The following is a 16,676-nucleotide window of genomic DNA, read 5'->3' on the forward strand; positions in this document are numbered from 1 at the left end:
TAGATAATATCTCATGTAAATGAAACCAACTGACTGATAAAACATTATTGAAAATAAAAATATTTCTTTTCCATCTGAATTCTTATCTTTAAATAATAGATGCCATTCACATTTCTAGCTAAAATAGCTTGTGTTCAATTTTATACTGGATAAATGTTATGTAAGAAATCTGATGCAAAAACTTATTTTCTGTATAATTACACCCAACAGCTTGAAACAACTATTACTTCAGCAATGGGTTTAACTACCTGAACCCAGAAGCTTGCTATTTTTAGTAACTGTGAAAATCGTTCATATGTAAAGCCTTACAAATTTTCAAATGCTATAGCAATATTATCATGACATGTATTGCCTTTTATATAAGCACTTTTAATACTAACTTCCTTGTACATCAAAGCAACCTCAAAGGACAGAGATAAGAGGTACTGCTATTCTGATTTAATGAAAGAGGAAAATAAAATTCTGAAAACCGTTAACTTACCATATGGGTTAATAAGTGACAGAACCAGGCTCAGATGTAGGTTAACCAATTCAAAGTTCAGTCTTTTTACTGTCCTAGGCATTTGAGAGCCTATCTATTGATTCTTTATAATGATATGTCACTCATTCAAATTAACATTAATTCATTGTGCTCACGTTCTAAAGAACTGAATGTTGGTCTCAATTTCAGATAGACACATAAGACAGTAATATTTCTGTTCTGGTGCACCTGATGCCTTATGTTTAGACATTCTGGAAATTCGTTAAGAAACCTATTTGTTTTTAGAAACATATTATTTTCCTTGCATAAGAAAACAGCTACCATAAATAAAGAGATGGTTCAAGAGAAAGAATATAAATGTGGTCAACAAAATCCGAGATCAAGTCAACTTTTACATGAAACCTTAAACCATTTTCAACCACTGTACATTCCATCTTAGAAGGATGAACATTACTGGATGAGGTTCTCTAGCACATACTACATGCTGAAGAATGAAACAAACTGTTTCAGATCTGACCTTGATTTGAGGAACTAATAATGAAATTTAAGTACATACAGTAAATTTAACAATGTTAATCTTATTTTCAAAATACTTGTCTCAAAAAAGCTAAACAAAAAGGGCCATTTTATTTGAATAGTTAACAAAACAAAGTTCAGAGAAGGAAGGAAAAGGATATATATGAAATTAGAAATATGGAAACTGTTAAGTTATGGAAGAAAAATTAAGAGTGGAAAGTGAAAGTGAAAGTGGCGGTTGCTCAGTTATGTTCGACTCTTTGTGACCCCATGGACTAGAGCCTGCAAGGCTCCACTGTCATGGACCGGAGCCCACCAGACCCCTCTGTCCATGAATTCTTCAAGCAAGAATACTGAAGTGGGTTGCCATGCTCTTCTCCAGGGGATCTTACCAACCCAGGGATTGAACCCAGGTCTCCCGCATTGCAGGCAGATTCTTTACCATCTGAGCCACCAGGGAAGCCCAAGAATGGAATTTTATGTCAAATGATTAAAATCCTAACCATTGATTCATGAAACTATGAATTAAGAAGAATTTATATAAAATACAATCAGAACTAGGTGACATTTCTTCAGGTGTTCCGTCAGAAGTGTCTGACTACCATCTCTATGAACAGTGACAACTGAAGTAACCTAGGATACATGGAAGTCTTAGAAGTTCAGAAGAAGACTTTATTTTTACCTCTTTTTGTGCAATGCCCATTCTATCCCTCCAGTGCATTAAGACAAGATCCACTTTTTCTTTGGCAAATTTTTCAACTTCTTTAGCAGCTTTTCCAGCTAGTCTTTGCCACTCTGGAACTTTATTAAATTTTCCATACTGATCCTATTAAATAATGTTGAATTCGATTACAGTCCTATATTTGTGAATTTATTTTAAAAATATAATTAGAGTGAGACACTATTTTACACGATTAAACACTCAGAAAAAAAAAATGGAAAAACAAAGTGAACATTTCCACAACATATTATATATTTTGTCCAAGAAATCTTAACTTTTCTATTTTTCAAAATGAATACTTTTAGAGGGATAGCAAGATATTAAGTGGGAGATGGGTGCAGACAGAGAAATGAGGTGAAGAAAGGAAACAAACACATTCTAATTGTTATATGACATCATTACAACAGCATATCTTGAAAGTTAAGTAATTTTCTCAAAGATAGCCAACAGTCATAATTAAGACTGCTTTGTAAAGGAATAAAAGCCCTACCTAGATTAATTTTTTCAGTGTTAGCCTCTTTCACCATTTATAAATTATATATTATGTGTTAATATCACTTTATACATTTGAAACAAATTTTTTAAAAATCCATTATTTAATGTGCCTATATGCTGAGTTAGAGGAAAAAATACAAGATAATTACTATTCATAAAATTAGATTATGGTGATAACTGCTTAATTCTAAAGATTACAGAACTGTACACTAAAAATAGGTAAAATTTGGGGGATGCAAATTTTACTTCAGTAAAGCTGTTAATAGTAATAATTTAAAGGAACACTATTAATTAAGAATGTTTCACAAAAAAGTACTCCTTCATACTGAAAAAACACTTAGGACAAGGATATTTACCATGGCTATTTTCACATTATCTCTAACATGCATCCTATCAGTATCCTTCTCAGGAACTGGATCAGAGCTGTCCAAGTATGCCAGCAAGCCTGGGGGCTAAAAACAAACAACAAAAAAAACGAGATATACAATCCATTTTCAAAACAACTGCACACACAAAATCTAGCCTTCAAATACCAAATAAATTAATAGGATGACTTAGCTGGAATGGGCAAATTTAATTCAGACAATCATTGTATCTACTACTGTGGGCAAGAATCCCTTAGAAGCAATGGAGTAGCCCTAACAGTCAACAAAGAGTCCGAAATGCAGTACTTGGGTGCAATCTCAAAAACAAAAGAATGATCTCTGTTCGTTTCCAAGGCAAACCATTCAATATCACAGTTATCCAAGTCTATGCCTCAAACACTAATGGTGAAAAAGCTGAACGGTTATAAGAAGACCTACAAGACCTTCTAGACATAACACCAAAAAAAAGATGTCCTTTTCATCATAGAGGACTGATATGCAAAAGTAGGAAGTCAAGAGATCCCTGGAGTAACAGGTAAATTTGGTCTTTACTCAACTCATGGGTCACGGCCAACACCCTCTTCCAACAACAGAGAGATGACTCTACACATGGACATAACCAGATGGTCAATACCAAAATCAGATTGATTACATTCTTTGTAGCCAAAGATGGAGAAACTCTATACAGTCAGCAAAAACAAGACCAGGAGCTGACTGTGGCTCAGATGAATTCCCTATTTGCAAAATTCAGACTTAAATTTAATAAAGTAGGGAAAACCACTCAGATTTGACCTAAATCAAATTTCTTATGATTATACAGTGGAAGTGAAAAATAGATTCAAGGGATTAGATCTGATAGACAGTGCCTGAAGAACTATGGATGGAGGTTCATGACACTGTACAGGAGGCAGTGATCAAAACCATCCCCAAGAAAAAGAAAAGCAAAAAGGCAAAATGGATGTCTGAGGAGGCCTCACAAACAGCTGAGAAAATAAAGGAAGGTAAAAGCAAAGGAGAAAAGGAAAGATACACCCATCTGAATGCAGAGTTCCAAAGAATAGCAAGAAGACATAAGAAAGCCTTCCTCAGTGATCAATGAAAAGAAATAGAGGAAAACAACAGAATGGGTATGACTAGAGATTTCTTCAAGAAAATTAGAGATAACAGGGGAATATTTCATGCAAAGATGGGCAATATAAAGGAAGGAATGGTATATGGACCTAATAGAAAAAGAAGATACTAAAAAGAGGTGGCAAGAATACAGAAAAGAACTATATAAAAAATGTCCTCATGACCCAGAGAACAACGATGGTATGACACTCACCTAGAGCCAGACATCCTGGAATGTGAAGTCAAGTGGGCCTCAGGAAGCATTACTACAAACAAAGGTAGTGGAGGTGATGGAATTCCAGTTGAGCTATTTCATATCCTAAAAGGTGATGCTGTGAAAGTGCTGCACTCATTATGCCAGCAAATTTGGAAAACTCAGCAGTGGCCACAGGACTAGAAAAGATCAGTTTTCATTCCAATACCAAACAAAGGCAAAGCCAAAGAAAGTTCAAACTACCACACAATTGCACTCATCTCACATGCTAGCAAAGTAATGCTCAAAATTCTCCAAGCCAGGCTTCAACAGTACATAAACTGTGAACTTCCAGATGTTCAAGCTTGATTTAGAAAAGGCAGAGGAACCAGAGATCAAATTGCTAACATCCACTGGATCATAAGAAAAGTAAGGGAGTTCCGGAAAAACATCTACTTCTGCTTTACTGACTATGCCAAAGTCTTTGACTGCGTGGATCACAACAAACTGCGGAAAATTCTTCAAGAGATGGGAATACCAGACCACCTGACTTGCCTCCCAAGAAATCTGTATGCAGGTCAAGAAGCAATAGCTAGAATTGGACATGGAACAACAGACTGGTTCCAAATTGGGAAAGGAGTATGTCAAGGCTATATACTGTCACCCTGCTTATTAAACTTATATGCAGAGTACATCATGCAAAATATGTCGGACTGGATGAAACACAAGCTGGAATCAAGACTGCCAGGAGAAATATCAATAACCTCAGATATGCAGATGACACCACCCTTATGGCAGAAAGGGAAGAAGAACTGAAGCGTCTCTCAATGAAAGTGAAAAAGGAAAACGAAAAAGTTGGCTTAAAAGTCAGAAAACTAAGATCATGGCATCAGTCCCATCACTTCATGGCAAATAGACAGGGAAACAATGGAAACAGTGAGAAACTTTATTTTCTTGGGCTTCAAAATTACTGCAGATAATGACTGCAGCCGTGAAATTAAAAGACACTTGCTCCTTAGGAGAAAAGTTATTACCAACCTAGACAGCATATTAATAAAGCAGAGACATTACTTTGCCAACAAAGGTCCATCTAGTCAGAGCTATGGTTTTTCCAGTAGTCATATATGGATGTGAGAGTTGGACTGTAAAGAAAGATAAGCACCAAAGAATTGATGCTTTTGAACTGTGGTGTTGGAGAAGACTCTTGAGAGTCCCGTGGACTGCAAGGAGATACAACCAGTGAATCCTAAAGGAAATCAGTCCTGAATATTCATTGGAAGGACTGATGCTGAAGCTGAAACTCCAATACTCTGGCCACCTTATGCAAAGACCCTGATGCTGGGAAACTTTGAAGGCAGGAGAAAGGGACAACAGAGGATGAGATGGTTGGAAGGCATCACCTTCTGGATGGACATGAGTTTAAGCAAGCTTTGGGTTTGGTGATGGAGAGGGAAGCCTGGCATGTCTCAGCCCATGGGGTTGCAAAGAGCTGGACACAACTGATCGACTGAACTGAACTGATGATTTAGCTACTGAGGATAACATTTATTATACGATAACTCCTTTGATTAGTATATTAAAAAAAAACGATAAACTAAAAAAAAAATACCACCCAATTCTTAATCGTATAACTAACTTATCAATGAAATTTTATTGAGTAAGAATATATATTCAAGTGACTTACCAAAATGCGTTTCAACAAGTTTGTTGCAGTTGCATTATCAGCTGTCCAGAGTCCGACTAAATGTCTACTTAGCTGTCTGAAAAAAGCAGACGTTGAGAAAGGTTTGCTGCTTTATCTCAGCTAGAACAAAAAGGAATTTTTAAGAACAACATATCATGTAAGAAATAAGACTACAGTTTAAGAAAAAAATTCTACCTACTCAATACTTTGTACTAACCTATATGGGAAAATAATCTAAAAAAGAGGGGATATATATATATATATATATAACTGAGTCATTCTGATGTACATGGGGATCTAACACAACACCCTAAATCAACTATACTCCAATAAAAATTAAGGAGAAAATCATTCTGATGTTAAATACTAAAAATTAATATCTTAACTTGAGATATATGAGTTAGGGAAACAATTCGACTTGATAATATAAACAGTTTGTATTACAAGTATTGCTATAGTGATCACATCATTCTAGAATTCTTTGGAATTCTGAACATGAACAAAAGTCAACTATGTTCTAATACATACTTCCTGGATAGGTCAGAGATAGAAAATATTTTCAGTTTTGAAGTCTGAACAAAGATTTAAAAAGCACTTTTGAGCTAAAAGAATATTTTGATTCAAAGTGAAAATCTGGAAGATTCATGTTCAATCTAGGACTTAGTCATTTATTAATCTTAATCCCCATGATGATATCTGTTACCCAGACTAGAAGCTTCTCATAAACAGGGAATATATTTTATTCACCAGAGACCCTTCTATGCTTTGGTAGGGATTCAACCGCCATTTGCAATAAGAATGAGGATGAATCCTGTGAGGGGAATGCCCAAAGAACCACTTAAGGGCATATATGTTACACTATCACAAGAAAGCAGATTAATAAGAAAACCCAAACTGTGCTTCGTTCTGCCACCAAAAACACAAAAATCACTACTAAAACAGTTTATGTCTCTCTGGAAGCCTATTAACATACTGAAGTAATAACACATAGTTTCCTTCACTGGCATTTGCTAAGTATCATATCAATGATTCCTAAAAGATTTTAGAGATAAGATAACATTTTATAGCAGCAATTTATAAAAGATAAAGCAATGCAAATGATAAATAGTATTTCTATTATAATTTGACAGTTTTCAATATTGTTACTGATCACAGTAGGGAATGCAACTGATTGATTAAACTGATTAATAAAAAGTAAAACAAACAGGAAAGGGCTAACAGGGGTTTAATGGAATAAGATATTAAATAGTCTCTACTATGTAATATCTTAGTAAATATATAAGGCAGTACATCAAGGAAATAACCTTCTTTTTACATCTTTTTGTTTTCACAGGCAACACTAAAGACTATTTTTATGCCTAGTATTTTCACGTAAGGGGTGCAGATAGCTTCTCATAATAGTAAAAACAGAAAACTACTGGCAGAGCAGCATACTACAATAGGCAATAACCAAACATAGGTGATAAATAAATGAAATTTATATTTCTATAATAAAGTAAGCATAAGTCAGCAATTTACACTATTATTTTAAAAAGCCAAAAAGAACATGATTAAAATATTATATCAGGAATTATAAAGAAAAATTAAAAGAGCTGGAATTCATACAGCAGGGAATAAACAGATTTGTGTGTTTCCTCATATTTGAAGGATTTTTATAAAAAAGATGATTTGCCTAAAGGAAAATTGTTTAACTGCAAGAGATTTACGATAGGCTTGATTAGGTAAGGCTGGCTAGATAATGAAGTTTTCTTTATTCTTAGAGTAACTAACAGACCAAAGTTATTTAAAAATCACTAGGTGGGTCATCTACATACAAGATAGCCAAGAGGAAATGTAAGGAGAAATGCCCTGGGGACATGTGGTTCTAGTTTCGTAAGCTACAAAGCACTCTTTTCCATGTTCCAGTCCCATGACTATGCGGTGTAGAACTTGATGAGCAGAGAGTGGGGGGAAAAAAAGCAGTTTTATTTTTTTCCTCCCCAGTTATGCAGGGACAGGGACAATGATCTTTTGGGTACAATCTTTCCATAAGGAAAGGACAAGAACTAGGTGAATCAAAAGAAAATGAAACATCTGTGTAATCCAAAAACTGTTTTATGTAATATCTGAACCCCTTCTCTAAACAAGTTAACTGATAACAAATTAAATTTAACCTACCTATTCGTAAGCATCCTTTGATCTGAGCTTATTGTAAACATCGCAGTATGCAAGTGTCGAGGTAAGGCACCTTCACTTAGGGCAAGCTCCTGCATTTTTGTAGCAATTTCTTTGTCACCTTCCTTTGGAAAAAGGGTAAGATGATCCCTAAAGCAACAATCTAAAGCAAGCTATTTTAATTTTGTTAATTTTACATCTCTAGATAAAATAATTATTCAGTATACAATGTAATAAAAATTAAATATGCAACTCCAATTTTCCAAAAATAACATAGGTGAATAATATAATTATAAGTCATTTAAAAATATTATTTGCCTTTGGAATAAGGTTTTAATGTTCCAAGATATAGTTATCTCAGGAATTATACATTGTTTAACTTTAAAATTAGGTTCCATTCCTTGAGTATATATCAGCCAATGAAGGGGAGAGGTGACTTACAGAAATCAGTAACTCCTACCAAAGGCATCTGCAAACCTGCCTGCTCTTGTTGGTAAAGATATATTCACTTTTATGGTGAATACAATTCTTTATTTTTTTAAAAAAAGAATGATGTGATGTTGAGGTAGTTCTTTGTATTCTTATTTCACTCTGATTATTTAGACTTACTTTCACAAAAGGGTAGGATAGATAGGACTACCAATCAAAGATAAAAAACAGAGCTATGAATTAAGCAAGCACTGTGATATTTAAGATGTGTGGAAAAAGTAAAAATACAATGTTACTGAAAAAAAGTACAAGTATATAGTATAACTGAAGATTCAGAAGTATACAAATGTACATGCAGTATGAATATGTACATATGTCATTTGATACAAATGAATGTAGTATGTATATAAATATACATAGTATGTATATGTACATATATAACTTTGAACATGGTCTGAGAGGAAATTCACCAGGAAACTAACAGCTGTTGTCTCTGGATGGTAAAAATACAGGTGATTTATTTCTTCCTTGTGTTTTTTCTGAAAAACCCAATACTTCTTAAAAAGATCATACACTGCTTTCACAATCGGAAAATAGCAACTTAAGATATTTGCCAGGATTTTGGTGTAAATTAAAAAAGCCTCCCTTACACAGACACTGCTCTAGTAACTGGCTAGGAATCTGACACCCGTGGCTTGTACTGAAGTAAAAATGGCCTTTTGGTTATATCTGGCATTCACTAAATATTTCTGAATGAATGGCAATATATTAATGGATCAAATCCAGGAAGACTCTTTGGTATGGTCTCATGGTCCTAACTGTCCTTGGCGACTTCAAGCTCTATAAGTGAGAGATGTGGCATTTACTTTGGAAACTAACATTAAGCATAGAACCCATTAACTAAAGGGGGACAATTCACTTTTATTTCATATATACACTAAAAATGCAAATAAACTTTGATGTTCCAACCAATCTAAGTCTATATATAATTTTCAATAGCTGTTTAACAGTATACTAATACTTTGCTTATTATTTAGCTACTTGTTATATTTATGAACTATAATGGCAGAGTTTTTTGACAAAGGGAGCACTCTTACATTTTATCCAATTAGGACAACAAAAGTATATAAAAATTCAAAAGCCATTAGACTGATATTGTAAACATCCAGTATGTAAGCTTATATTAATAGCCACAATCTCGTCTTCTAAAAAATATCTATCTATTTATACAAAGTCGCTCAGCTGTATCTTACTCTTTGTGACCCCAAGGACTGTAGCCTGCCAGGCTCCTCTGTCCATGGAATTCTCCAGGTAAGAATACTGGAGTGGGTAGCCGTTCCCTTCTCCAGGGGGTCTTCCCAATTGAGGGATCGAACCCATATCACACAGGGCAGGCGGCTTCTTCACCATCTGAGCCGCCAGGGAAGCCCAAGTAAACTGGAATGGGTAGCCTGTCCCTTCTCCAGGGGATCTTCCCAACCCAGAAATCGAACTGGGGTCTCCTCCATTGCAAGCAGATTCTTTCTTTCCCACCTGAGCTACCAGGTGATAAGGCTAAAGCAACTATTTTGGAGAAGCAAGAGTTCCTGTCCAACTATATCATATCCTGATCTCTGGGGCTTAAACATACATGCAGGTTAGCATGAGGAAGTTTTTGTTACAATATTTATTTAATACTACTGGGCTATAAACTAACTCCATTAATAGATTTCCATATAGACTTAGTACCTGAATGAAGTTTCAATACCATCACCACTACCACCAAAAGAGAGGAAGAAAGAGTGCTAACTTTTCTTTTAAAATAAAACAAATAATGGAGGACCAGAAATATTCATTTGCTCTAAATCTACTTACTTAAGAACTTTAAGTTCTTAGTTTATTATTTAGGATTGTTGTTACAACTAGTTTAAAAGGAATATAAACATTTAAAATTACTTTTCTTACCCAGAAATACTGCATACTTCCCATAAAAGACTGAAAGTAACTTTGTCAGCCCAAGTTAAAATAGCCAGTTAACATTCAAGTAAGTTGAACTTTCAAAATTGTTTTCTCACCTCTATTATTGCCTTCATAACCAATCCAGCTCCCTTTATAATTGCCATGGAAGGATGCTTTAAAATAGGGAGAAAAAAGTATCACAGAATAAAAGAGTTTTATTCCAACATATTTAGGGGTTACTCTTCAGAAGGATACACAGTTTTATGCAAGGTATTAAGCCATAAAATTCAAAGTGAAACCCCTTTCACCCTTTCAAGCCATAAAATTAATAAAAACTACATCTCAAAGTCAGTTCACAGTCTGGTTTAAAAATTTTAAGTATTCTTATAATATAGCTTTACAGATACTAAAAACAAAGAGTTTACAGAAGTAGAAACAGCTAGCACTAATGTGAATAATTATATATATTCTACTTATTGGAATGATAAATATCAAATAATTATATTAACATAACAGAAATAGACATTTATAAACATAAATATCATATACACACATGTACATAATAAACATGATGGCATTATATGAAATACATGTTTTCAATTGCTCATGAAAGTCCCTGCTAAAGCTCACCTTAATATTTGGAAATTTATAAAGAAAAGAGAACTTTGAGTTGATCACAGGAAAAAAGTCAGTTTTTCACTACTTTTAAGACGGAAAAGATGGACAACAGAGTCAAATACTGATCAAAAGCCATCAATAGAGCTCTACGTGAAACATCAAGAAATCAGTGACATATTCTAATACAATAACATACTAGGCTGTATTTATTTAGATTACCACAGAAGGACATATACATTATTTTAAAAATAAACTGACCGAAAAGTGGTTCTCGCGGATTAGTTGCTACCTGATAAAAGTGTAAGCTCTCACCTGAAACAGTTTAAAGAGTGTTCTTCCATTGGATGCTACCATCTCCAAGAGCATATCGAACTGCTGCCCCTCTGTTGTCTCACTATATGGAGCACACAGGGCAAAAGTAAGGAAGTCCAAGAGTGAACTAATAACTAGTGCACCAGTCCCATGATCCTGAAACAAAGTAACATATTACCTTGGCTTAGTGCAGGGAGCTTCACTTAAAACACAGCTAATAATGGGGTTTTTCCTGTTATCTTATTATGTTAGAAGTAAACATTTAATTTCCCAAAATGAGTTTTAAAGTGCTCACAACATGAGTACTACTCAAAGCAGTACTTGTTTTACTAATGTAGTATATCTAGTGCTTATCTCAAAAAGAAAACAGTTAAAATTCAGTCAAATTTCAAGAAAATAACCAAGACTCCTCAAACAGGTATGATAAATGTTAATGTATATTTGTATAAAAGGCAATCTTGGATAACACCTGCAAAGCTCTAGCAATCTGTTCATATTCCTTCTAGATGTTACAGACTGCCCATCTCTAAAACTGTTAACCAATGATTGAGGAATAAAGATTTTATTAGCCTTTTTTAAAGCAAATTATTTCATAATGACATTTTTAAAGTGAGTAGAAAAGTAAAAATCTGGGCTATAACTAAAAAGTTAAAGGCTTTGCAATTTATCCTTTCCTAAATAGTTAAATAGTCTTAAGACACTATTTTATAGTAATAAAATAAGTAAGTGAACAAGCTGAACTGTAAACCAATACTGAAATCAAGGCTACAATTTAAAACAAAACAGAACAAAAACTGTCCATGTTGTACTTCCAGAATATCTTCAATCTGTGTGGTATCACTCATTAAGACAAATTTAACTTTAACTCACCACATGGGAATTAAATTTCTCCAGTAAGTTTTCCAGAAACTTCTTTGAAGAGAGAAGAGAAGCTTTGTTTAGCTGTTCTTGTCTTAAATCATAGTCATCATGCATGGGCTATTGATTAAAAACAGTGATAAATTCATAAGCAGTTGCATCACGTAAAAGTTATTTATGAAGAGTACTCACTGAACAACTGAAAGAACTAAAAACCACATCCTTCAAGTTTAAGGCAGAAAGGAAACTTGTGATAAGCAGGAGGAAATGACTTCTCCTGGGTCTGATGAGACTGGATAATTTGCCTAACAAGTAAGGGTAGATAGTACTGCACAGGGTACTTTTGAGAGAATAAGTCACAGATCTCCCTCTTAAAAAGCAAATAACACCCATTCTTTTTATTAAAAAGCAAATAACACCTCCCCCAATTTTATAATATAAATTTGAAACAATAAACTTAGCATTTTAAAGTAAGTACTAATATTAGCAACAAATACTTCCTTTTCTCGAGATGATTCTCTTTTGACAGTTGGAATAAACTAAGAGCATAAAAAGGATTCCAGCATGATAGTTAGGAGTAAAGATAATGCTCTAGGGGGCATGGACTTCAGCAGTTGTGGCTTGCGGGCTCCAGAGAGTGTGGGGTTCAGTAACTGTAGAGCACAGACTTAGCTGCCCTGTGGCAGCTAAGTGGAATCTTCCCTTTCCAAGGATTGAATCGGGTCCATTGCATTGGCAGGCGAATTCTTAACCACTAGATCACCAGGGAAGTCCTTCACTAATTCTTTAATGGAATACTTTTAATAAAGATAATAAAATCCACTTTAGGGAATAAATGCAAGGTTTTATACAAGTGATTTTATACAAGGTTTTATACAAGGGCTTCCCTGCTGGCTCAGACAGTAAAGAATCCACCTCCAATGCAGGAGGCCTGGGTTCATTCTCTGGGTTGGGAATATCCCCTGAAGAAGGAAAGGGCTACCCACTCCAGTATTCTAGCCTGGAGAATCCCATGGACAGCAGAGCCTGACGGACTACAGTCCATGGGGTCGTAGAGAGTCAGACACGACAAACCAACTAACACATTCAAGTGATTACTTATGCTTAATGTATATATACCACTAAGTCTGCCTAAAATACTTACTATAAGGAACGTATACTCTACACAAAATTGAAATAAACCAAAAATTTCAAAGTTTTACAGCTTTCTCCCCACAACAAGCTGTCAGCAAGTTAGAGTTTTACCTCTAAAACCACTTTCAAATGTGTCTTTAGTCCATCCTACTTCAGCACTTCCTTTCTTACATGATAATTTGCTCTCCGTGCCTCTAACTTGACCTCTAATCTATACTTCACATACCATCCATGAATTTTCTAAAATTCCACAACTGACATGTTACCACTTCTCTGTTGAAACAAATCAGTTATTTTTTTACTATAAAGCATACAAAACTAGCTTCCTTGATACAAAGGCTTTTTATGATGGTCTCTACACACATCTCTAGCTGTAACTACTAAACCTGTGTGGCCCCATTCATACGTTATGATCCAGTCATATTCAATTATTTTTCGCTTCCCAAATAAACTTTTGTATATGCTAATTATTCTTCCTGCCTCTTGAGAAACCTGTATACAGGTCAGGAAGCAACAGTTAGAACTGGACATGGAACAACAGACTGGTTCCAAATAGGAAAAGGAGTATGCCAAGGCTGTATATTGATGCAGAGTACATCATGAGAAACCACGGGCTGGAAGAAGCACAAGCTGAAATCAAGATTGCCAGGAGAAATATCAATAACCTCAGATATACAGATGACACCACCCTTATGGCAGAAAGTGAAGAAGAACTAAAGAGCCTCTTGATGAAAGTGAAAGAGGAGAGTGAAAAAGTTGGCTTAAAGCTCAACAGTCAGAAAACTAAGATCATGGCATCTGGACCCATCACTTCATGGCAAACAGATGGGGAAAGAGTAGAAACAGTGGCTGACTTCATTTTTCTGGGCTCACTGCAGATGGTGAATGCAGCCATGAAATTTAAAGACGCTTACTCCTTGGAAGGAAAGTTATGACCAACCTAGAGAGCATATTAAAAAGCAGAGACATTACTTTGTCAACAAAGGTCCATCTAGTCAAGGCTATGGTTTTTCCAGTGGTCATGTATGGATGTGAGAGTTGGACTATAAAGAAAGCTGAGTGCAGAAGAATTGATGCTTTTGAACTGCTGTGTTGGAGAAGATTCTTGAGAGTCCCTTGGACTGCAAGGAGATCCAACCAGTCCATCCTAAAGGAGATCAGTCCTGGGTGTTCATTGGAGGGACTGATGTTGAAGCTGAAACTCCAATACTTTGGCCACTTGGTGCGAAGAGCTGACTCATTGGAAAAGACCTTGATGCTGGGAAAGATTGAGGGCAGGAGGAGAAGGGGCACACAGAGGAGGAGATGATTGGATGGCATCACATGGGTGTGGGTGGACTCCGGGAGTTGGTGATGGACAGGGAGGCCTGGCGTGCTGCGGTTCATAGGGTCGCAAAGAGTCGGAAACGACTGAGCGACTGAACTGAACTGAATTACTCTTCCTTAGGAAAGTCTTCTCGCAACTAAAAATTATCTACCTGCCCCTTAAGATTCAGATCAAGTGTAATATATCCCATAAAGACTAACTTAGAACCTTTTTATCTTCTCATCACAAAACCAGAATCAAGTACTGCTTCTTAGGGATCCCATGGCCCCTACTATGTATATAGTTATATACACATGCCTACCTTACTAGACTGCCAGCAATTTCAGGGAGGAATTTTGTCTTAACATCGTGGTATTTCTTTTTGTAAACAGCACAGTGCCTAGTTTATAGGCTATGCTAAACAAATGTTTATTTGTATAAGTAAATGGCTGTAAGAGCAAGTTAGGAAATGTAAAAACATCGAATTCAACTGAAACAATAAAATCTAGGTTTGTGGAAATTTAAACCATCAGTCACTTAGAATCAGCTTCCTTGAGAAAAACACCAGTACTTACACACATGAGGGCACAGAGCATATCAACAGCTGCATGGATTACTCCATTGTTGCTCCTCTTGAGTGCTTTTACTACCTTCACTCCAAGACGCTCCCGAAACCTCATGGGACAAAACAACAGTGTATAGTAGCAACACCAGAGCATCATTCTATTATTTTATTATAAAAACATAACATAGTAAGTTATTTTAGGTTTCTACTACATTACTACAGCAATTAAATATTCTGAATCCCATATCTAGAACATAACAGTTTTCATAATTTTTTTTCCTTTGATGGGGGGCTTGAAGGTTGATTAAAACTAAAAGGCTTGAATTTGAACATCCCATTCAAATTCACTAAAACAAGAGTCAGTAATATCATGGGTCAATGTATACATAAGAGTCAGCAATATCATTTCCATTCATTCATCTTGCTTTTTTATATCTCATGAATAGAAACTACTATTTCACCATATTAAAAAGTAACAAGTTTAATCAGATATAAAGAGGTAAATTTGTTGATTATTTGCTATTTTGACTTTTTCAAATTCATATTAAAAGAAAAAAAATTAAGGCAACTTACTTTGGAAGCTGAGTAAAAGCTAGAAAACCAGCTTTGGAAGCCACAAGCCTCCTCACAGCCTGGAATTGACTCTCAAGTTCTGCATTTGAAGCAACAACATCCCCTTCTTGGGACAATAATGCCGTTATGGCATTATTGATCAGTTTTTCTTTGTTTTCTGAGAAGAGACCCTAGGTGAGGAAGAGTATTTCAAAAGAGTTTCTATACCAAAAATTAATGACAATGAACAAATTATGATACAATTTGTCTTACATCCTGCGTCACTGCATGCAGAACTCCACTATATGAAATGTTAGCGTTGAACCTGAACACAGCATCTGCAAAGTTGCCATCTGTAAGGAAATGAATGATTCAAAACGATTTAGAGGTCTGCACTACGTTTATTTATTGTTAAGTAGATGGATGGAAATGAAATTATATTTAAATCAATACTTACTTGGAGGTGTAGCTAAGAATCTGAGATGAAGGCTCTCTACTTCCTCATCGACAGGCATGCTGAGTAACCCCCATCGCTGACCTTTATGAGTTGATGTCATTTTTACACAAACATCTCGGTTACCAGAGGCTCTTACTCCATCCAGTAAACTTGCTAATAAGGAATCTCTAAGCAAAGTTAAAAATACAAAGGTTTTAGGATTGATAATCTAGGGAGATTTTCATTTAGAAAGCAGCATAGGTCCTTTAGAAGGTAACCTGCTCAGGGGGGCACCTTGGGTACCAGGGAAGTACTAAAGAGAAGTGGCAGGAGAGAACCTGACATCCAATACTTTATCTTCACTTTCCTGTTTAATATCATATCCAAATTACTAAAGGAATGGATCATTAACATTTTCCTCCTGTTTTTTAATTTTAAGATTATCTTTAACAGTTTTACTGAGGGATAACTTACAAATCACAAAAGTCATTTAATTAAAATGTAGAGTCTGGTAATTTTTCATAAATTTATACAGTTGTACAATCATTACCACAATTCAGTTTTTATACATTTCCAGCAACCCAAAAAGTTTCCTTGTGCCCATTTGCAAAAAACTCCCTAGCCTCAGGCAACCATTTATCTGCTTCTTTCTCTACAGTTTTACTTATTCAAGAAACTTCATCAAGAGAATAAAAAGACAAGCCACAAGTTGGGAATAAATATTTTAAAAAGACATATCTGATAAAGGACCATTACCCAAAATATACTAAGAACTCTTAAAATTCAACAATAAAAAGAATAACCCAAAA

The 16,676-nt window shown here is 35.2% G+C and overlaps 1 protein-coding gene across 2 annotated transcripts in view; it reads right to left on the reverse strand.

Annotated features, from left to right (window-relative positions):
* The window catches only part of DNAJC13 (DnaJ heat shock protein family (Hsp40) member C13), a 157,749-nt gene that overhangs the window by 81,229 nt on the left and 59,844 nt on the right, over positions 1-16,676 (reverse strand). For both annotated transcript variants that reach the window (XR_001918368.1, XM_018051322.1), the window contains exons 10-20: positions 15,889-16,055; positions 15,705-15,784; positions 15,453-15,622; positions 14,890-14,989; positions 11,887-11,994; positions 11,017-11,172; positions 10,203-10,259; positions 7,723-7,844; positions 5,566-5,641; positions 2,570-2,665; positions 1,680-1,823 (exon numbers count right to left, since the gene is read on the reverse strand). Coding sequence is in view for 1 of the 2 variants with exons in the window: in XM_018051322.1 (XP_017906811.1) it covers positions 1,680-1,823; positions 2,570-2,665; positions 5,566-5,641; positions 7,723-7,844; positions 10,203-10,259; positions 11,017-11,172; positions 11,887-11,994; positions 14,890-14,989; positions 15,453-15,622; positions 15,705-15,784; positions 15,889-16,055 (1,276 nt within the window). In the remaining variant the exon portion in view is untranslated. The remainder of the gene's footprint in view (positions 1-1,679; positions 1,824-2,569; positions 2,666-5,565; positions 5,642-7,722; positions 7,845-10,202; positions 10,260-11,016; positions 11,173-11,886; positions 11,995-14,889; positions 14,990-15,452; positions 15,623-15,704; positions 15,785-15,888; positions 16,056-16,676) is intronic.

The sequence above is a fragment of the Capra hircus genome, chromosome 1, assembly GCF_001704415.2.
Source record: "Capra hircus breed San Clemente chromosome 1, ASM170441v1, whole genome shotgun sequence".
In the NCBI taxonomy this organism is placed as follows: domain Eukaryota; kingdom Metazoa; phylum Chordata; class Mammalia; order Artiodactyla; family Bovidae; genus Capra; species Capra hircus.